This window comes from Etheostoma cragini, chromosome 16 (genome assembly GCF_013103735.1).
Source record: "Etheostoma cragini isolate CJK2018 chromosome 16, CSU_Ecrag_1.0, whole genome shotgun sequence".
NCBI lineage: Eukaryota > Metazoa > Chordata > Actinopteri > Perciformes > Percidae > Etheostoma > Etheostoma cragini.
The window spans coordinates 19,324,121-19,348,267 of NC_048422.1; the positions used below are offsets into that span (position 1 = coordinate 19,324,121).

At 39.2% G+C, this 24,147-nt stretch overlaps 1 protein-coding gene across 2 annotated transcripts in view; it reads right to left on the reverse strand.

The window, feature by feature from the left end:
* Positions 1-11,229, reverse strand: part of lamc3 (laminin, gamma 3) — a 95,541-nt gene extending 84,312 nt beyond the window's left edge. Inside the window, exons 1-2 of one of the 2 annotated variants that reach the window (XM_034897201.1) lie at positions 10,582-11,229; positions 1,526-1,830 (exon numbers count right to left, since the gene is read on the reverse strand). In XM_034897201.1, the coding sequence (XP_034753092.1) occupies positions 1,526-1,830; positions 10,582-10,969 (693 nt within the window). In that variant the 5' untranslated portion in view covers positions 10,970-11,229. Of the gene's footprint in view, positions 1-1,525; positions 1,831-7,097; positions 7,304-10,581 lie in introns of those variants that run through there. The other variant, XM_034897202.1, reaches the window with a different exon arrangement.
* Positions 11,230-24,147: the final 12,918 nt, after the last annotated feature.

Below are 24,147 nucleotides of genomic sequence, written 5' to 3' on the forward strand. Positions count from 1 at the left end.
TAGTATATGTCCACATAATGTAAAAATCCTGCGTTTTGGAGTTGGCGTTTTTATGCTACTTATTTGCAACAACAAAAACTTTTTAAAAGAAGCACATAATGCCACTTGAATCGTATTTTTCACACACATATTTTTGAATGAACATATAAACTGCTGGTCATCCAGAATCCTGTTCTTGGTTTAATATTGAAAAACTCCACAGTGAATAGAAGTTAAAGAAAAACAGGACGTTGAAAGAGAATGCTCGCCTTCCTTATCTCTGTACATTTTCTTTATACTTCATATTGTGAACATTTTCACATTCCCTGGTCAATATTTTACACATTCCTGTACAAAACAGTACAGCGCTTTCATTTTAAAACAGATTGTAGTCTCTATATAATTCATCAATTTAGTTAAAGATTTGCCTTCTTCCAACATCACTTTTCTTTGAAGATGGACCATCTTCATTTCATATCCTGATCTACTATTTCTGGCCACAAATTCAAATTTTTCATCCGCTTCCAATTAGAGGTATTATTCCTGCATGTCTCATCATAATGTATCCACTATCAGTAAATGGTCCTGTAGCATCTCTGCTCTAATTAACTTACTAAATTTGTTGTGACAACGTTACTTTTACAGTATATTATGGTTTGTTAGAACTTACTGTAAGCAATGCTGAGACCTAAAAAAAACACACAAAGGCCCTCGGTAATCATGTACATATACACACGCACACACACACACACACATATATATATATATATATATATATATATATATATATATATATATATATATATATATATATATATATATATATATACATATATATATATATATATACATATATATATATATATATATATAGTAAGAAATAGAAAATTATTTCACTAAAGTAGCCATGCAAAGTACATGCTGGAGCAGCTGCACACATGGAAAAAAGAAGTGGCAGCATTGAGTGCTTTATTCATTTTTTTAGCCACACTTTACTGTGTCCACCCCTCCCAGACTCTCCCCCAGGAGGCTGCTATAAATCAGCCCAGCCCTCTCAAAGCTTCATCAATGTTAATCAAAGCTAACATTAGATTCCCTTCAGCTGTTTTGAAAAAGGCTTTAGGTCATTCATGTAAATGTGCATAGCTACAGTATGTTTGTTTGTGTAAAAGTATATGTTTAAAGTGGTGGTCAGGAAACATTAGTAGCATGGCACTGTTACAAAGTGTTGCCTATGTGATGAGAGCAGCAGGAATCAAACCCGGGCCTCTGCGTTAAGGGACTGTGACTTAGTACATAGATCTCTTGCTCAACTACGTGAGCTACCAGTGTACCCTAACTCTTTTAAAAACATGTTTATTTTGCATGAATTACTTTTTCAAAATTTTTCAAAGTCTGAATTGTCAGATTAAGCGTATTAGTTGTGAGTGATATTATTGCAAAATAATTTTGAGTGGAGCTACTAATAGCCATGTAAATTAAAATGTGAAAAAATAAACCATAGCTACATATTCAAATAAATATACACAACAAAATGTAACCTCACCTTCAACACCACGCTTTGGTCAAAGTTGTATGCACCTGGCCTTCCTTCCAGGGTGGAAAAAGCCACGTTTCCTCCAGTGAGTGGAGAGATATCACTGAACTCATCTGTACATAAAGCAGTCTTCTCATCATCCCCGGGGCGTATGTAACCCTTAGCATCCTTCCCATAGGTCTTCATACAAGAAGCACTGTAATACTGGTAAGGCAACCAGGGCCCATCCACTTCCGTGCGCTTGTAGATGGCGAAGCTCTCCGGCCGACTGGTGTAGAATTTCAATCGTATATAGGTTATCTCAAAAGCCTTCCCTGTGGAAAAACAGATATGATTAGCTGTGAAAGGAATCATTGAAGGAATTACTGTTGGAACTAGATCTATTGTAGTTACACAGTTGGATCAGGGCTGGTTCTGTAAGAGACAAATACTGTGGGGTGATAGTGTAGGGCCCAAGAGCAAAGAAAAAAAAAACATAATTGCATTATAGAAAGAAGGAAAACAATGGGGGATTGGCTTAATTTCCCGTGGCTCCATGCAGAGTAAATGAATGTTATTCCTGCAGGAGTAGAAGAATACCCAGGATTATTTTCTCATTATCCAGATCATAGTGGGCCCTAGTAGTAAAACATAGGTCAAAGGGATAACTGTATGACAACTGTAGAACAGAATAGGCCAAAGAGTGCAAAATCACAGGGAAAATGGCTTTATTGTCAAATCCCCGGTAAGAATGAAAGACTGGGGCAACATCTGAGGTGCAAAGACATAAGGGTGATCTAATTAACAGCAAAGTGCATCAAATTAAACACATCATTCAATAACTGAGTTATGATATTTAATGCAAGGTTTTAGTGATACATTAGACATTTAGTGGCATTGCAGAAACAGAGAGAAAGAGAAGTGAGACTTTCATAGATAAAACTGTGATTCCACTTCAATCTGTGAAAAAGGAAGATGGGTTTCAGAACACAATTTCATCTAGAAGGAGAGCCGCAGCGAACAAGGAGATATACCCTACTCAGATTTCCATCTGAGTTGGTGTTGAGGGATTTAGCAGATCCGACTAAGTTGCGCTGTAATTGGTGTTGCATTGTACCTGAAGAAAAGTCTGAGAAGTAATTTTTGAAGGTGCATAATAAGTGGAGGAATGAGACTCCAAGGTACATGTTTAATTAAATGAAAGGAATAGTTAGGAAAGAATGCATTTTGGCATTTTCTCTGCATTGCATATCCATACTGTATGTCTCAAATTAATGATGGTGATTTTTAAGAGAGAGAGGGGGGACGACATGCAGCAAAAGGACCCGGGTCAGATTTAAACCCGGGCCATTGTCAAGGACTTAGCCTACATGGGGTGACCACTCTACTGGGTGAGCTAGAGGTAGCCCCAATGGGGGATTTTTTGATACTGTTTGCTGTAAGGAAACTAAGGTGGGAGTCATTGATATCTAACATGTGGTTGTGTAGGAAAAACATGTGCTTCAATCAGTGCTTCTTTTTGATTGAATGGTGTCGTTTCCTCCTATAGTTTACTCACTTTGGACACTTAGTTAGGGACATAGTTTGTGGCTGTACACAGAATCACATGTTGTGCAGCTTTACCGGGGATTAACTGGGCAGACACAAACTGAAGTCATAATGCGACCAGACTGAGAAGTAACATGTAGAAACTCTTAACAGACTTCTTCATTGCACTCTGTTTTTTTTTTTCTACATCATTAGACACTAAGTTTCAGCCGCGCCGCACATTCATAGTGGGATGCCATCCACTGGTACAGCCATAATGACATCTGTTGCTTTTCTCTGCCAAGTCATATGTAGGCCTTTCTGCCTCTTGTCTCTGCAGCAATCTCTAATGGTATCTTTCCTTTAGGAGCCCTGCAATCATTTAGCTTTCATTTCCTCTCTGCATGAGGTAAGCCCAGCCCTGCAGGGACTGAGGCGCATACATAAAAGAGGCAGAAGATGAAACATTTGTTAGATATCCCGTGATGAAATGCAGACTATTTGCAAAGGATATTTGTACGTTAGTTTTGCATGTTTAATGTTTCACCCTCTTTTCAGGAGTGCATACTTTGTATTCAGAATTTATGTGGGCACAACACAGAGGATTTTAGCTTTTCAATCTTAACCAGGCAAAGTTACATATTATACAAAATAGATCAAATACACCCTAAGACAGTATTCACACATCTATTTTCAGTTTGGAAAGCTCAGTTTGAAGCAGAAGTCTCTCTTTGTTTGCCAAGCAACAGGTCATTGAGCACTGAAAATTAAGTTGTTTGGAAACCCAGTAAAACAGCCTGGTGCGACTTTACAGGGCTGATCCAGAATCTTGTGGGATCACAAATCCAACCAAAGCTGTTGACGTTGCGCACAAGCATACAGTATTTGGACACAAATAAATAAAGGCTGGGAGCTGCACAGCATAGTACCTGACCTTACTCTGAGTAATGTCAATTTAACACAGATGCTTGCGTCTGCCCAGACTGAGACTAAACTCACCACAAGTACTGTAGGCTCAATATTTACAATCTATTTACTCCAAGCTGAGATTTGTGTGATGAGCAAATACACGGATGAGTGGATTTATCTTATCATCATGGTGCGTCTCACAGTTTACGAATGAAATTAGAATAGAATAGCCTCTTACAGAGAATTGTGTCTCATATGCACGCCAATATTCTGGCTGTGAGAATGTCATGCCATGCCAACTGTGGCAGACTGTTATCATTGTTTTACATCTGAGACAGGATGTTGCTTGTGTTTGACAGCACTGAATGAGAACCAGCTGCAGACTTCAATGTGTGTGTATCTCAAAAAGTCTTTGTGGGAAAAACCTGACCCCATTTCCTTACCAGCAAACCACCCAGCATTTTTCTTTTTTTCTCCCCCTTGTTCCTCATTATGTTTTGTTTACTCCCCTTGAAGAAGCCCAAATCCCCGTCTTTCTACTCTTCCACAAACCCAATCTGACCTGGCTGCAAGATGTGTCTCTACATCCTACTGCCGGTGTTTATCATCCCAGCATTTGCTTGGATTTCCTTCAGAGAGAGCTTGTTTGGTTTGGAAAGGCAAAAGAAAACAGTGATGTCGAAGACCCCCCCCACCAGCATCCCAGATGGGTCACAAAGCTTATATATGAACCAAAGGGATGCCACACATCCAAAATGTAGGGATATTTAGTTACATAAAATGGTGTTATGAAACCATACTCATCCTTCTTTTAAGATTGCTAGAATTATTCAAAGGCTACATGTCTAGGAAAAAAAAACGCCTTGGGAGTAGTGCAGAAAGGAGCAAAGGTCAATTTAGTCTGAGGGAGACAGACATGTGGGTGTTGGGATTGTTTAAAGAATAACGCCCCCTCCAGACAACGCAGAACATTCCTCGGCAGCAGCAACATTGCTGCCTTTCTCCAGGAAAAGAACTCAAACTAAACAACAAAGTCTAAAAACACAGCCAGACATCTGCTTGCTATTGGAAATCAATATTCTCCATTGGACACTTGCTTTCAGAGCACGTGATATAATAGTTTGTCTTTGGTCAAGCTCTGGCATTTTAAACTTCTGTCATCATTTCGTCCCTTTCTCTCGTTCCTTTGAAGATGAGCTATTTAATAGGGAGCGCCCACTCCGCCTAGAGAGGAGAAGGGAGGAAATCGGATATGTCAAGGAAATTTCTAGGGTTTGAACAGGAACTGTCTTCACTGACTGAATAGAGGGTTTTCACCGGCGTGACGTTCTGGGCGGTAACCAGGATGGGCGGCCATATTGGAGGCACTCGGTGTCAACGACTTAACAAAGTAAAATTAGTATTGTGCACTTTTGAAACTTTAAGTGAATGTTGTCATGTCTAAACAACAGAAAAGCGTCCAAGATCTAAAGGCACACAGGGAAGGACTTGGACCACAAGACGTGGCTAGGCGTGACATTTCGAAAAATGATGGTTTATTGGCGGTGCAGATCCCTACGAATTGGCTCCTTCTTCTTGTATCCATGACGACCCGGTGATTCTTCCATTAGTTGCATATCCCAATTTGGTCAACTAGCTGGTTCGCCGAGGCCACACACAGTGGCAGACCTTAAATCCTACAAAGGTTTGGAGACCTATAACCAGATGGTGTGTGGATGGGTTATTTTTTATTTATTTTTTTTCATTTCAAAGACCCCCAGTTTGCCATCTACAATGTACACTATCTGAGTGAATTTGAGCTTTGCTAACCACAAGCGTCCCCTTTCTTCTGATAACTTCTGGCAATAATACGCATTTTCCTTGACGACGTTCAGGATCTACTTCAGTGCCTGTGCATTGTTGAGATGCGGAGTACCTCCAATATGGCGACTTCCGGTCTGATGATGCATCATGAAAACCCTCTATGCTGGAAGTCCAAACACACAATCTGGTGATTGTGTGTGCTATCCTATTAACAGTTTATGAACGTACACACTTTTCCAATTCATTTCAGACAATTTAATTCTTTAACTTGTGCAATCCCAAATGGTTTAATTCTACTTGGCTTGTACCATATAACTACTGTGTTTCTAAAAAAAGCTACGGAATTACACCTCCAAAATGTACATGACATATACCCTAATAATCACCTTGTTACTAGATTTGCCGATGTCGACTCTTCCTGGACATTTTATAAACAGAACATTGAAACAATGTCTCATCTTTTTTTTTTTTATTGTGAAATTTCCAAAACATTTTGGACAGATTTGGAGTTTTACTTTTTTGAACCTAACAACTTTGTCTACCCTTTTAATATCTTTTTTAGATATCATATGCTACTACAATAATTCAGATAACGATGCTCTTAAATATCTATTTAATTTTGTTGTTCTGTATGCAAAATTCTATGTCCACAAGCAGACATTTTCTACTTTTTCTCATAGAATTTAAATCTCTACTGAAGTCACTTAAAACGTTGGATAACAAGAAAAGTATTAAAATTGTGGATAAAGTGGTCTTTTTTTCCCAAAACCTCTGACTTACTGTACATTTTTGTCTTCTTGTATTTTTTGTTTTGATGGTAAAGTAATGTTTTTTTTCTCGTTTGTATTGACTCGTATGTAGTTTTATTTTTATTATTTTATCTTCATAAGTTTGTACACTTGATGTTCATGTGCTAGTATTGCTTACTTAATTCTCTGTATACTGTACTTTATCAATTAAAAAAATAGGTAGTTCTGTGATTCTCAGTGCTGACCACAGACTGTATATTTATTAACTGTCTATGGCTGACACAGCGCTGTAGCATATTTAGGCTCATTCGTTTTTAACATCCAACACTTTTTAACTTGCAACAGTTTGTAGTAGCTAGTAGTATCTAGCCAATTGTTTTTGTTCACTCTACACTTTACCAGCGGACACAGCTAACAGCCGTTTTTAGCTAAAGGCCCTAAAACCCACTGTTAGCAAGTTAAACCGCAGACAGAACTGATTTGGCTAACTATCTTTAGCTAGTTAACGTCATGGGGTTTTGTTAGCATTGGGCAGCTAATAGAGCCAGCTATTTCCATCAGGAGTTGGAGATAAAACAAAACAACATTTAAAAGAGAATGAATATTAGACTTACATTCACCAAAAACAAGTCTCCAAACGAATGATAAATTTGCTCCGTAAATGTTGTGTGTTTGTGTAAATTGTTAACTGTTTGCTAACTTATTCGCCGTATCAGCTTGAAAAGTAATTTGTGCGTGTTGTTTACAGACGTAGCGTTACTCTTTCTTGTAGGCTAGTCGTAGCTGGAGAGGATCCACATACATGAATTTCCATCCATCCGCCAATTTGTATTCTCATTCTGCACAGAGCAGGAAGGGGGGCAGTTTATAAAACTGCCTGGACACCTTAACTAAGCGATTATCACACACTCAGACACATTTGAGTTGTCAATCAAAAATTGGGCAGGAATTCCTGTGAATTATTTTTCTAATTTCCCATGAGTGCTTGAACGCACCATGTTAGCTATCAACCGTCTGGTCTTACCAGACAATAACTTGGGGGAAAAATGAAAAATTAACAATGCTCACTGTAATTGATTACATCTTGTATTCAGCAAGTGTATACTCTCTGGAAGTTGATTTTCATACTGTGAGTATATGTTATTGACACTGCTGAGTTCTATTGATTTGGTAATATATTTAGACATCATCCATTTTGGCTTTTGCAAAGCCAGAGGAGAGTTATACCAAAGAGAGGACAGATTTAACAGAACAAGAATGCTGATTTCCACCTTTAACTGAGAATAAATTAAATGTACTCTTAAGCAGAAATACTATGTTTCATTAGTATTTAATTTAGTTTAATAAAAAGGGGGTCCAGATCTATATTCTTCAGGGGGCCCAAATAGCTGGGTTTTCCCCTGCTGAGACCCTCTGTTACACTCACACACACACACACACACACACACACACACACACACACACACAGCTCAGCAAGTAAATGGAAGTGGGAAAGGTAATTTCATAGAAAGATTTGTATTAATGCATTGTAACATAATTCGCCACAATTTAATTCAGTTAAAGGGACAAATGTGGACTGATGCTTTATTTCAGCAGTTTCGCACAGCATGGTAATGGGATAATGATGCTAATGGCTCAAGCTGGTCTCATATAATTTTGGGAAAAATTGAAATGTGTTCAAAGGAAAATATGTATGTAGTGCACAAAAAGTGAGTCGAATGCATTTGCTTAAAGGAAAAGAGTGTGTGAAGCAAGCATCCCAGACACTTGTATTACTAACACCGGAATAATGCAGCATGGTAAAAAGAAAAAGGTCTATGGTTATATATGGTATTTGCTTTAAAGGGACGCTATGCAGTTTTGGCCATTTCTTCACTTTTAGCTTGCAGATTTCCATTTCTGCTTCTTTCTTGCCGGCCCAGCCATGACAATAGTGTGAAAAACGCCATTGCTATCTTGTTAGTTGGTTCCTCAATGGGCTATGTGTGCAGTGCCGTGAAGAATTTGTTACATTGCGAGACCTGGTATCACGCGATACTTCCTGACGCTGAGTTGCAAGGGTGTTTTCTCTGCTCACAGGCGTTAGGGGGGAGCGAGACAACCACCATTCGACTCGAAAAAAAGTCATATAAACGTCCCAATGACTCCGAAGCTGTTCAGTTAAGGTAAATGAAGATTAAAAAGACTGCATAGTTCCCCTTTAAGTTAATTTCCAAGTAAAATGAAGTTTCATCATTTGAGCATTTACCATGACTGAATCCCAACACCAAACATTTATCTGAACTGATCTTACCATAACCAAGCATTTACCCAGCCTAAACCTATCCTTATCCTAAACACTGAACATAAGATTGTTTTAATTTAACTACAAACACAGAATCCACCTCATATTGGAAAACCATTATGTTTACATACTTTGTACAAACAACAACAACAAGTTAATTTGTCCATAAGAGTGTAGCTAATTTTACAAACTATCATAACATATTAAAATTATTTACCACTTATTTTTCACACATCATTAAGCTCTCCTTTTTTCCACACTTAATCAACACTGTAATATAAGTAATATCAATTAACACTGCAAATGGAAAAGGCAAAAAAAAATTCTCAATTGGTACAATAGCCTATTTTCCTGAAAAAGTCTGGGCTACCCATGCTGTAGCTGGTTTAAACTGATGCAGCCAAGAAACGTTTTTTGTTGTTTGGATACTGTAATTTGTTGGTTACATTGTATTTTGACAGTAACAGCAAGTGTTACCTGTAGGCATCGGACTACATTTAAAAAAACCCAAATCCTAAACTTTATTTAAAATGCATTTCTGAGTTTTCTCCAAAAGTTATACCAAAGGGGAAATTTGCATGATTTTAAGTGACAGTAGACCTGCCATCCAAGTCTCCGGCTGTGCAAAAATGACCCTGGCTGGGGTGGGTTAATGAAATGTAACTCTCTGGAAAGTAAGTGTGTCTTTTGAATTCCAAATGCATTTTATGTAAATGCCTGGCTAACTTCAGTTGATCCTCCTTTCCTAATCACAGTTTTATGGCCACCAAACTTTGGGCTTTTCGGGGGTTATCAGCTGCCTATTTCCTGGAATTTTTCCATGAAATAGTAAGTGACTTCTCTTTCGTTTACAGTCACTTGTACAGTATGCAACGATTGCTGAGACAAAAACACTGAATTGAGCCTGTAGCAGAAGATTAACATTGAATTTGCAATATGAATGTGGATTTTCAATATAAAATGGTTACATACAGGGTTGATAAAGGGGTTTATATCTGGAGATTGCCTGGTTTAACTCAATGCTGGAAACAAGTTTCTATGTGGACTGTGCTGTGGCTGTATTTTAGTTGTACAGTCGTAAAAAAAGCTTGAGTTTTCAAGCAGACAGATCTGGATGGGTTTATCACTAGTACCCCATCATAGGCTGAATGAAAGCAAACTAAATCATGACTCAGATGCTATCCAGGCATGTCAGATACAAGTGTGTGTCCTCCTTATCCACTTTAAATCCCAAAAAAATTTCAGACATGCCCTTGTGGCTATGTGCTCACAAACAATTTAAGTCCAAGCCAAGTCTGGGCCAAAGTGTTTTTCATGAAGACAGCTCAGAGCCGCAACACAGTAACACATACCATGTGTTGTTAAGCACAGCTGTTTTGTATTAAAGATGTCCCTATCAATGGACTTGCAGTACACAAAGTAATGCATCAAGACCCTTGCGGCACAGAAAAGTGTAAAAGTGATGCAATCTCAACTCAACTGGTGTGAGAACATGCATTCATCTGAAACCCTATCATTAGACTCTCACCACTGGAAACCATTTGCATTCAGTAGAGAGCTAAATCTATTACTGATATTCATATTCTATTCCGGGATACAGCAAATGCAGTGCACATGAATAGCTTTCAAGCACTTTAAAAGTAAAATAGGACATCATATACAACATTATAGAAACCAAGACCATAATCGAACCTTTAGGACACACATGCTTGACCTAGATCACTCAGCCTGGCCACAAAGTACAAGTTGAGAAAAGTCAATCCAAAGAATTCTGGGGGTCAGACTGAACTAAGGATTTGCTGCTATGCTCTTACCCAGGTGGAGGGAAAGGTTGACAGAATTGGGGTGCTGGATACCATAATACATGGATTGGCTCTGCCACCATGTTGGCTCCTCATTCCTGTTGAAGTCTGTCAGGAGGCTGGCATTGTGGCTCAGGTCGGGATCTGATGCGTCACAGTGGTGGCATGAGCGCGTTGAGCCAGTCTGCATGCAGTAGTCCTCAGGTGGGGAACCGCACACATTTGATGTCACCACAGTACGATTGAAGGCAATGTTCTCAAACTTGGGCATGCAGCGGCTTGGGGCGCCTTCTTCATCATAGCAAGAGTCCATTGCGGCCCAAACAAGGAGGTGGCTGTGTAGATGAAGAGAGAATAAAAGGGCCAGGGGAAGAGAGCTCACAGCAAATGATGAATCCATGTTTAAAAACAGTTCAAATTTACACACAAACACAAACTTTCACACTCATACGCTCTGATGCAAAGACGCAAACGCATAAAGTCCCTGGCATGAGAAAAGTAATCCAACATTAAAAAATAGGTCCAGTATGTGAGAGCTTTGTTTGTCTACTCTCTCTGCTCCGTCTCTGCTGAGCCTCCAACATGTGTTCTCCCTCTGTGCAGTGGAATGAAGTTGGTGCAGGAACTCCTTTGATCAGGGGCAGCATGAGACAGACAGAGGAGGGACAGGGGTGGAGGGGCTGGAGGGTAGAAAAAAGTCAATGAAAACCTCTCCACCTACTGGTAATCACAAGCACAACACCACTATTAGCTTTAAATGCTAAGCAGACTATGAGTAAAATAATCTCATTTGACAGTAAAAACACATTCCATGACATCCTTAAATAAAGCTAGCGCTAGGTTGTTACCCCTCTGGGCATTGAGGCAGTGAGTACCAAAGCACCTGCATTTTCCATTTATAGGAACGCACAATATCATCAATATGATGATAAATGTACTTGGCAGTTAGCCCCACAGTAGGACATTCTGGTAAATGCTGACTGTAGTGATTCACTGTGGAAGACTAGAGGTGCTAAAACTGTCTGGAATATTTCAGCAGACATGGGTCATCTCCATAAAGGGATATCGCTCAGTGGAGTTCTGTGACCTAAAGGGACAATGTATTTATATAAATAAAGCAGTAAAGACTGCACTGGTTTTTTTAGCAAGGCCCAGTCACCAAGAAAAGTGAGAACTGGTTTGCATATCCCTGTAATTCATACGGACTGCTAGCGGGCCCATGCAACCCAATCACCAGTGTTTGATTCAACTTAGCCATGAATTTAAACTAAAGATAGGGGAACTATGAGAAGTCATTGTAAATCATCAGCGATTTATACAGATTACCTATTGGAGGGATGCTAGGGTGCTAAACATTCCAACAGTTTACAGTGTAAAGTAGAAGCATTTCAGACCATGCTCACCACTCCTGTGCACATCTCCTAGCTGATGATTGGATCCTGGTCTGTATGTTTTAATCAGCTGGTTGTTACCTGGCCCGAACAATTTTTGCCAACTCAATTCTTTATCCGCTTATTGTCCGTAAGTGACAATGTGTCTATGCAGGACATACATTACATGATTGACACATTGTTCTATCGCTGGGAAGTTTTAGCTGAAAAGATATGTGTATGTTTCAAAATATATCCACTCTCATTCGTTTCTACACTCAGCATTGTGCAGAGAAATGTGCAGGTGTGTACCCTTTATACTTCAACTATCCAGGTGGCTTCCTGAGTGTCCTTGCTCTACAAGTATGTACACAGTAACAACCACAGTGTCAAAGTGGAATGACAAGTCCTACAAGTGATACGTCCAACAAATGGCTGTGAAGAGAAACAAGCAATGATGTGTAATGCTCTGCACTCTAATCCTTTTTCTGTGAATGGTTTTACTGTTGCTGAAATTTGGCACAATCGCCTCAAAATCCAGCAGTTTAAAGTGACAAACACAAATCAGCGCCAGTACAATCAAAGTAATGATTTGATCAATGTCGACATGCGAGTGTTTGAACTGAAGAAGATGGAGTAAAGGAAGACAATGAAAGAAAGTAATATAAACAAGGAAGGCAAGAGACAGCGAGAGACAGGTGGTGTGGACAGACGCATTGAGATGCTGTACTTTTATGATCCCTGTGGGATTTACGGCAAAGTCTTTCCCATATCTCCTTGTGATTGCCTTGATTTACTGCGGCTCTATCAGTACTCAGGCAGGGACATTGTTAAAAGGATCACATCAATTTGCAGTGAAATCCTCTGCTGGGTTTGGATGATAGCAGGCTTGGCTTCAAATCTGTTTGGCTGCACGTGAGTCAGCCATTATAATGAAGAATTTAATGCATTTGCAAACAGATTTTTATTCATCAATCAGGTTTTTTTATAACACCACTTGTATGCACAGTATGCAGTATGTGAGTAACACAACTGTTGCATGGGATGACAATGTATTGAACAATACGCAACTAGAGAATTGCATGCACCGAGCAAGAAGGGAAGATGTGGGAAAAATGTCATTATACATCAGAAACTGGCAGTGTGGGCAGCTGCAGATGAGCTGGCCTGTCTAGTTCTGTTGAATCAGAATTCAACACATCTGGCAAGCTGGAGAATCAAATTCTTTAAAAAGAAAGATTTAGACAAAGTTGGATTCCAGACTTTGGCCAGTATTTGAGTTGAGCAATGGAGTTCAGCATGAGGCCTGCAGAAACTAGTGGGAAAGTCTGCAAAGCACCCAAAAGGTGTACTATTTCCTGGGACCTCCTAATGTTTTTTTTCAGTCTAGTCAACCATATGCTTCCCTGTGACACAGGGGAATAAGATAGATCACACACTAAGAGTACGGAACTCAGCTTGTCAAAAATCACTCCGCTGACTTTATACAAACTAGTTATCTTTGAAAGCCTCATGTCAAATCCCAGTTGTAGGATACAAATGCAGAAACTTACATTTATGTGTACATACATATATTTGCACTTTTTCCAGATCAGTGTCATAATTGTATATAAGCAAAATGCGTTTGCAGGCGTCTGGCTGGCTTGGGTCAGATTTGGCTACGATTTATGTTTACTAGAGTTAAGCCAACTAATTTTTGAATCCCTGCCTAGGCCAGTTATCAGACAAAGTGTTTGGCTTGTGCAGGTTCTGCAACTTAGAGTGAATATGGGCAGAATGTTAATTTCCAATAGAGTTTGCTATGGATGAGTCTGTTCAAAATTTTGACAGATTTATTATCATCCATCAGTTTTTTCTGCTTTAACTTTTCCATCCTTTGTTATGTCTTGCACTTACATCTTTCTAACCCAGGACCATGTAATACTTCAATCTCCAGATTTCACATTCTCTACTGCTTTTCCCTATGCATTTTACCTCTCATTTTGGTTTCCTCTCTGAATTCCACAGATCCGTTAGCCTCCACAAGCCACCTACCCCTTTCATGCTGCAGTCTGGTGCAGCTGCCTGTCACCATGCGAAGCTTGTTTCACCGAGACTAGCAGGAATGGCCTCCTTTTCATAATGACATAATGTCGTAGTGATGAGTTACGCTTTCAAACAGCGATTTGATGTCACAGCTGTCAGAGCTTCACTTAGCAATGCAGGAGGCGGCTGCCAAATCCCTGCAGGGAAAGCCTTATCTGACAAACTAATAAGCGCTGCACAACCGCCATGTTGTCACAAAACACACCTTTATGAAAGTCTTCTCTAGCCTGAATAAATAGTATTAGATTTACGCATAACAACTCGGTTTACACTGTATGATGTTTTGGTCACAACGTTATTGCACACAAAGCTAAAATGTTCACATGTTAGCAACAAATACGGCTATGTCTTTTGATTATCTGAATATCATGAATGGAATAGGAAGGTAATTTACAGTTATTAAACAATAAGTCTGGATATTCTTTACTATTGCTCTTCTCTTCTTCATTCCTTCTCTTCATTGCTGTCGGATGTTAGTGTGGTTTTTATTGTCTTTCTTGTTTATGGTTATTTACTGTTTTACTGTTGTATGGGCTTAATTTTTAAATGTGGCTCCCTTGAGTGCAAAACAAATTCCCCTCAAGGCAAGGTTCCATTCATTCACATGATTGACTGTGTTCACAAATGAAGTCATCAATGTAGGCCTTAATTTCAACACGTTAAAAAGCGTCTAAGTCAGCACTAGTGTGTTAAAATAATGTTTTTCTTTCTTTTTTTAACCCTTGCACTTGTTGTCCTCCTGGGTCAAAATTGAAAATTAGCACTTTTTTGTTAACCCTTTTATGATGTTTTTGACACATTTTGCAATGTTTGTGTTCCTTTTATCCGCACTTTTGATGCTTTTTTCAATGTTCTGTCATTTCTTCGATACTTTAATGCTTTTTTCCCCACTAACATTACTAACACCAATGTTTTACCACAAGTTTAAGACATATTACTAGAATTCATGGTAAAAAAATTTCATTTATCGGAAATTATACCTAACTTTGAACTCTGAAGTGTTTTGACTTATATAAGAGTAACCCATGTTAATAGATAATCACAGACGTGCAGAGATCATAGTTGTGTTAAGAGAACAACGTGTGTATGTCAAAGTTTAGTCAGGACACGCTTTTGACAACCATTTCATTTTTTTTATACAAATGCTCAAAAAATGAATACACAAAATTCAATGAAAGTAGCAATCATGTATTGCTACAAATGTACTTACGTTTTGGGTAATTTGGTTAAAAAGAAAACCATATTTCTGATATAGAAGTTTGGACAATGGGTCAAATTTGACCCAAGGACAGCAAGAAGGTTATGTGTTTTGCAATATAATTGGATGAATTCTGACTCTTTGTGTGGTTTGAAATTTGACAACCCGTATTACTGTAGTTTTTCTCTACTCTTTGTATTCAGTATTGGAGATGAACTCCTCACATGGCCATTTGTTAAAATGTAAGTGTTGCTTCCATGCCGTAGGCTTCAAGAAGTAAATATGGCAAAGAAGATCAGACTGAAGCTGCAGAAACTTCCCCTTTATCAACCTGCAGTTTACAGACTAAACCTGTTCACATTGATACACATTCACACTGAAATCTGTTTGCAATCTGCATATCGCAGGTAGAGAATGATATTGAAGGAGAGATCCAAATTTGATGAAGATTGTGAGTTCAAATCCCCCTTGTTACCCTATGAAAAACTAAACCTATTAACCATGCAAATAATCCATTAAAAATCCTTGGTAGAAAGACAGTTGCCTTTCATAAGGTAGTGTCAGTTTAGTAACTTACAATGAATTGAAAATATAGTAACACGTACCAGATTCTAGTATGTAGGCCTAATTTACAATGGCCCTTTAAAATACTCATTTAGTCGCTGCTCTGTTGTATTCACTCTTTGCACACCACATGGCATACCCAACATTATTTTAGTATTCATTTGTCATACTATGTATTAGTCACATGCATTCTTTGAAGTCACTCAATAGTGATATTTTCACATACAGCATTGATATAAATGTACATGATATTGACTCTCAATCTGTGCATGCTGTCCAAAGTCTCTTCATAATGGGGAAGAGATTTATCTGTCTGTCCCAGATGCTGCTGCAGCAGCCAAAGCTGAACACGGTGGCAGAATATTCATAAAACACCCACATCAGGGTCAGCACACTCAACCTGATGTTACTGGCCTTCACCACCAGTTTACCACAGTGAAACAAGAAGCCATGCAAAGCTATACTCCACACAGTAATGTACCAAACAGCAAAACTGCTATTTGGGCCATGCACTTTAAGGAAATGTGATAATGAACCAAAAAGGGGATTTGGAGTGCCATTGAATCTAGCATGCTGATTATAGCCTACATTATGTCGCAAACTTGAATGTACTGTACCATCAGGCCTGTCATTTCAAAGACAATCTGACCATTACTAAGGATTGAGTAATAATAGCAGTCCAGAGTCACTGACTTTTAATGATGACCTATGTATAATCCAGTCAGATTGAAGATGACCAATCATCTGTTATCTCAAATCCAGATTACCCTCTTCAGTACAAACGTTGCCAAATGGAGCATAACATCGTGAACAGAGAAGAAGTGTATGTTGAAAAACAAAGACTAAACCTCCTGTTCCCATGTAGGTGTCAGAGAAACTCAAATACGTTAATGACTAAAGCTATAACTAATGGATGAATAAACACAGATTATGAGAATTGTGTCTGTTAGCAAGAGTACAGGGAATAAAAAATAAACTGTTGGCAGTATAAGCACAGTCACAATCATTTTGGATGTTCATTCTCAGCCAAAAAAAGACTTTGTACAGCCAATGTATGCTTTTCGACGTGGGTGGAGTAAAACTCAGGAATGCTTTCAAGTTGTCACAATGAGAAGTCCATGCTTCTGCTATTTAAAGAACTGTAACAGCAGTATTAAAATGTTTTTTTTTTTTTTTGCTTTTCGCCTATACAGTCAATAATCCCACTGACGCTCTGGTACTTCCACAATTTGAGGTTTGGCTTGCTTGCAGTCCCAAGAGAGTTTGATGGGCTGGGAAGATGGCAAGCCTCCACCAAAAGAGAGATGTAGCTCTAAAGTCATTGTATTTACATGTTGTCCCTTATCTAGCCAACTAATGCTAAAGCTACAGTAAGCCTACATTTTATTTATACTGTTTATTTATCCCCAGTGGGGAAATCACATTTTAAACTCTGTTTGTTAGTAATCACTACACACAGGCCTGAAATACACACAAATGCTCAGGACCTAATTATGCAAAAAATGGAGGGATGTCAGAGTGAGTGGGCTGCCAGTGCTGGACCAGCACCCTGAGCGGTTGGGGGTGTACGGTGCCTTGCTCAAGGGCATCCTGCAGTGCCCAACCAAACTCCCTACGGACTGAGCTACTGCCACCCCAAGAATTCAATTCAAGAATCCCCTAGTGTTGTTCAGGATTAGAGGGGTGGGTGAACCCTGTAGCTTATCTGTGATGACGCTCTGGTTACTGGGGGCGATAGTTAAGGTAGCTGTTGATATTCAGCAAATTCCCCCCCGAAACCTAGGCCTTGTGAGGAAAATTAGGTGATGGGGGAAGCAGGGTCTGAAATGTAAGGAGAAGTTTGAAAGGCATGCCATGGAGATAGAGCGGGAAAAGTAATGTTAAGAAACCATGACTCGCAGATTGAAAGTAACCAGAATGAATCCTTTTAAATACACTATACATCATACTTTTCTGGTCCTTTCTAACTCAAACAGTGCCTGTCTACGGATAAATGTATTTAATGAGCTACAGCGTCAACTTCGATTGTAAACCCTCCATTAGTGGAGCAGTGGGCAGCATTTTAGCGGGCTCATTGGATGCAGTGCTCAATGAGAAAAGCATTTAACTTATTTACTTAAGTTTTGATTCACACATTTTTGTACCTTCTTTGTTCCTTCAAAAACCAGGCCTACTTATCACACTCATAATTTAAAAGGACCATGTTGTGGCCATCCAAATGCTGGAAGTGAATTGCTGAGGCCTTGTGTGTCTTAATTTTCTGGCCACCTAATAAAGCTCACCCAACTTTGCTGCTCAGAAAGTGTTGGTTCACACTGTACGTTCCTTCCAAGGTGTTTTGTCAGCTTCCGAGGCGGATGTGAAAAGACTTTGCCATTACAGTGTTGGGAACACTGAACAGAATAAACAGATCTACGTTTCCAAGTTTCTCAAGACCTGCAGAGGGGTCCCAGAGCTGGACAGAGGCCCTGCTACAAACCAGGGGTTGTAGATATTTATTGTTGTTAAGCTGTTGTCAGACGCCCAGAGTTTGCAGCTCCGCCCCTGAGATTCCTTCTGTTTTTTTAAATGGACAACAGAGAAGGCCACATTTTCTCATTTCTCTGTCCACTCATGTTCTTGAAACATTCGTGACATTCCTGGGTTTAGTAATTAGTTGACTGTTGATTAAAAAAGGGCTTTAGAGAGAAAAGAGAGACCCGGCAATTACCCAGCATATTAATCCCCTTCAATGGCTTCATTAGAATGCTCCACGCACCCTGGTTTAAAGTTTTACATTTAAATTTGACTCAGAGATTTTTACACTGCAATTTGCACTTTTAATTTGTGCCTCCCATAATTGGACATAGCTGGTTTGTGCTTGAGTTGGTTTGTAAGTGGAGCCGATGTTCTGCCCTCCTGTTTGTGTGTGACTGACTGTGGGGCCCCTCAAGTTTGGAAAAGATGCAGACAAACAACTTTTTTGCGGCATACCAAATACCCTGCTAATTTTCCCTGTTCTTTGTTTCCTCCCCTGCTTCACCATCACTTTCCCAGGAAGTAGCCCACCATGGAGGGGGTAAAGGTGTGGAGCAAAGGAAAGAGTGGGGTAAGGAGGGAACTATCTATCACTAAAAGAAACTGCTTGGAACAATGATTTGTGTCTTTTATAGTTTTTCCACAGAAGAATTTTAAAGGTACGTTTATTCAGACACCCTCATTAAAATACCCAGTATAAATAAATATGCAAACATGTGTCCATCCACTGTCCATTAAGCTCAATACAATATACACAAATGTGTCATCATATGACAACAAACAAGGTAAAACCAAATGCATTTCCTCCAGTTTTGTTTTTACCAGGACACCTGAAAGTACATCAGCAGTGTCATTTAGACTACTTTGGGCACTGACAACAGCAAAATAACAAAATCCTCATCCAAGTTTAGGAAATTTGTTTTTGGTCGGTCGCACCAAAGCCAAAGAACAGTCTTTAAATAACCTTCTGGCGAAGATAAACCCAGAGAAAAGAGGAAACCTTTGGCTGCCCTGGAGGTGTGGCTATAAGGGACAACAATTCTACCTCCTATTACACATGCACAATCTCTAACACAATAATAATGCTAGATGATTAGATGTCCACCACTGCATTCTACCACAATCACTTTGCACCATACCATAACACATCAAGTTCTTGATGTGATAACACATCAAGAACTCAAGTGAGTTCAGTTCCACTGATTAATTCAACCCATAGACCATCACCCCATCTCTCTAAAGCACAGACAGTTGGATAACTCCCACACATCCAATTACTGTAATGTAAAACTTCCACATTCCACACTTCCTACCAGTTCCTAGTTCCTACTAGTTTCTCCATCAAATCAGACTCCACATTAACAAGTAGGGTGGTGGCACCAATATTGATCTGTGACACATGGAGAAATAGTGTATCTTTTTCACATTGTTGCTGCAGATCCATATTATTAAAGCTTCTTCAGATATCTACAGGCAGTTGATACATCCTAGGAATTCTCAGGCGGTAAAGTAAAGACACATGCAACTACTTATCATCCAGTCCCGCACCCACAACCGATGCGGTGTGTCCATTGTGACAACTAAATATGATTAATTCATGCTTAAAAGCTAGACGTGAGGCTTTTTCTTTAGGCATTCCATAAATCATGTGTTGCATATTGTTTCCCCAAATGGACTTAACATGGTCTGGTTTTCTTTTATCCTTACTCATCCTACATGTAATTTACATTATCTGAGCTTCTTGTTTGTGTTTCTTTCTACCCACGTGCATTATTTAAACACTAAAAGGCTCATCGACACATGCAGGAGGGAAGACCAGGTCATTAATTAAATGGTTATTCCACCTTAGACTGTGGGTGTTTATGTTCCATCTTTGCAAATTTGACCTCAGTGGTACGTGACTGCAGCCTACCCACACACACAGTTAATCCACACACACCAGTGCACACTCCATTTTTGTTGGCCCTTTTTCCTTTTCACCCCTTCTCTCACTATATATGCACACACTGTATGTACATCCACATACACAAGCATGCAAACACACAAGGCAGCACCTTAAGGCTAAGAGTTTTGCTTAATGGCATTAGTGATGTATCCATTGGGTGCTCTGGTCATTTAAAAGTCAGTGGAGGGAGGAAAGGAAGCAGGCTGGGAGGAGGTGAGGTTGGTGAAGGGCTTTAGGCTACAGAATAACTGCAACACAAGGGGACAGGACATATGGATGGAGAAGAAGAGGCGGGTGTAGTGTGAACTATAGGTGCAAATGACAACATTAATCCCAAATCAGAGCTATCACCAAAGGGTGAGAACGTGCATGTGTAAACAAGGCCATGAATGTTCCCTGAATAATGTGAAGATCTCACTGGGCCAGTCCTGACCAGTGTTATTTTTCAGTATTCTATATGTCTCATTGGGGTTTTATTATGTCACAAGCCAGAGATGAAAAAACACAGGAAGTAAGAGGAGAAACGATTTTGCTTGGTACTGATCTTATTCAAATGGACAATCTTCCTTTAAGTGATACTGCCTGAGCTTCCCAGCCTGAACAGTATGGATGATTAGAGTTTAGAAGCATGAATTAAAGCACTGTAATGACTGAAATGTCACATTTACATCTGACTGGTACAACGTAATTATCATTTCAAAGTAAGAAATAAGGGATTATCACTAGGATGCATTAGTCTTGATGTCCAGGCTGTTGATATTCCCTTACATGTGTTGATATACACCCTCTGATTCCCATTGGCCTAGTTAATAATGACATTACAGTGGATGCCATTTGTCGGCTAATGGTTGTCCTTATTGACCTCTCCAAGGCTTATCTCAGTGTGCTTGCTGTGATCACTTAGATTTAGACTTAGACTTAGAAAACTGAGTTTCCAGAGAGGCAATTTGTTATACAGTAAGGGCATGTTGACCCATTAACACAACACAAACATTGAACCAGACGTTTACAGCACTCTTTATCTAACACACACAGTACATAAACACATGCTGCCCTTCCTTATAAGGCCTAATGTTATCCCGAGGCCAAGGAGCTGTGGTGTCCACCTGCTAATTTTCCTCTTTCCCTCACATAACTGTCCTATTTTCCTCATTCCATTCTCTTGAAATTCTGTTCAGCATGGTTGACCTGTCAAAGTTTGGTCTGGGCACATGTCCAGCATCTCCTTCTAGCCATCTCTGCTTAGGTGTGTGTCTTTATGTGTGCAGTGAGTCTACTGCACATCTGTGTGTGCACATGTGCTACAGATACAGGGTTATTTGGAGGTGCCCAGGGTGTGATGAATAGCTCCAAGATGATAATTTCTCTTCCTGCATGCTGGTGTAATAATACTACACACGTCTACTCTCTTCTTTTGCAGTTAAACTAATGTGTGTTTATTGGAACATGCAGGTGCGTACTTCAATTGTTCGTTTGCATATCTACAAAACTGAAATGCATTTTACATTACCTTGAATACATCTGAGTATATTTCCACCTTTATCCAATGCCAACTGAAAGAAATAAGCACTATAACAGCCAATCCTCTACGTGTAAAAAAAGGAAATACGTCATTTCAATAGCACAGTAGAAACGGGACACAATCACAGTGAAAATGGACTTATTCCGTGAATTGCTTGCTATGCATTTCAGTTTGACCCGGGGAACATTGTACTGCACCGTACGCAGTTAGATGTCACCTCTTCTGTATACTGCACATGACACCACCCTGCACTCTGTGCTTGTGTTGTTGATGCTGAAGAAAAAATAAATACGACCACTAAAGGACTCTAGGTGATTGTAATGTACATGACTTTTAAACGCATGGACAAGGTAAAAAAGATATATTGCACATGTGTTGAAGTGAAACTGGACAACATGTTTTAATTCTCACAGAAATCTGGCTCAATGCCCATGCCTCACCTGAAGATATGACCATTTCTAGCTATACCTTCTTTATATGTAACAGGAAGTTAGAGGAGGTGGTATATTGATTCATGCAAAGAACTGCTTTTCTGCATATTTACTTAAGGGACAATTCTGGCGCAAAATAAACCTAGGGGTTAATAACATGTGTACCCAGTCGACCGTTCTCTTTACCTCTTCTTCAGCACCTAATAAACATGAATATATTCACTGCATGTGGGTGTAAATGCTCACATCATTGCTGTTGGTGTGGTATTAACCTCTTCCAAAACTCTGCAATTAGTGACTCTGTGGAGGGGATTAGGACTTTGTACTAAACCCATGCATCTCTGAGCTGCTTATCATGGGTGACATTAACTGGTTGTCCACCATCTCAGACAAGCTTATTAAGCTCAGTTTTGAAATAAATGTCTAGTCAGCTGATCCAAACCAACCTGATGGAATATAAAAAATATTGCATTTTAAAAAGCTCAAACCGTTGATTCTGTGACTCCTTTCTATGCCATCGTATGCATAAATACATATGTTAGCATTACATCATACATTAATAACAACTTTATCATAACAGAACCACGGTTGTTTCTTGATTGTTTACTCAAGAGCTTGCTAGCGGAATGAAAAGAAAAGATTTGAGGGCGCTCATTGCTCTAAACATTTCTTAAAAACTTGCTGTTATTTTCACAGTATTTGTGATTTTATTTAGTATTTGTATGTGTAATAAATGCTGGGTGTGTGCAATTTGTGCTGAGTTCTCTCTTGTTAATCTTGGGGAGACTTCCAGAATAAATAAAGCTTAATGAAAACTCTACAAGGAGGAACCTTTAACCTGGCAGCCCTTACTGAAACAGAATTTAAATATGCTCTACGGTGACCTCTGAGATCTATATACAAGCATAGCTGTCTCCCAGACTAAAACTACTGTAAACAATGATTAAAAAAATAACTCTCTGGAGTGGCTGAACTGGAAATGAGCTGGTTTAGTACATCGCAATGAAATTGTACATCTATTGCGAACTTTTGATGACAGCCATCATCTATATGCCAAATCAGGGATTATCATTTGGAAAATTGGTGTTTATCCAAAATTTGGAGTAGAATCTATGCTAAGGTGTTTTGAAGCTGTACTGGTGGCATGCAGTGTTTGTACTTAGATAATTTCTATTTAAAAATCTACATGACTTCCATAAATTCTAGGAAAAATTGATCTTTAACCCGACCATTTCTCCGTTTAACGGATGTAACAACACAGGCTACACTCACTGTCTTGTGTCTGTCATTAGAGAGACCTACAGTAAGCCTAAAGTAATTTAAGAAGTATAAGTTAATATTTGTGATATTTGCTGTAAGGTAAATTATTTTGTATCCTGACATTTCACAGCCCAGCCTTTTTCTAAACCTGTATGTCACTGTTATGTCGACATGTAGTCGTAGGTGTGTTGTGGGTGTTTTCAGCTGGATTAAACTTTGGATGAGTGTGTTGCGTAAAAAAACACTTGTGATGATCTCAGCACTTCTGTGCTTTGAATCATTAAGGTTTCTGCAGCGTACCATAGGAAAAAATCATCCTTAACTCAACTGGAGGACAGCACATGCCTCAGCATATATCAGTGTGCATCCTTGTACCTGGCAATCTACAGTAATTCATTATTATTCCACCCCACTGTACTCCCAATTCCTTTATGTTGTCAGTCTCTTGTCAGGTTGTCCCCGCTCACCTTTTTTCATTCTGAACATAACTTCTTTAGTAAATTATTAATTTTGTGTGTGTTCTATACACATCCAAATGTAGCATACTAAGAACCTTGGCCCCGATAAACACAACACTAATGTGTATGGGGTGAAAAGCCGATTAAAACGATGATCGTCTGTGTGACAAATTTTTTAAATACCCATGTGATCAAAAAAGTATAAAGCCACACATGATTGTGATGGTG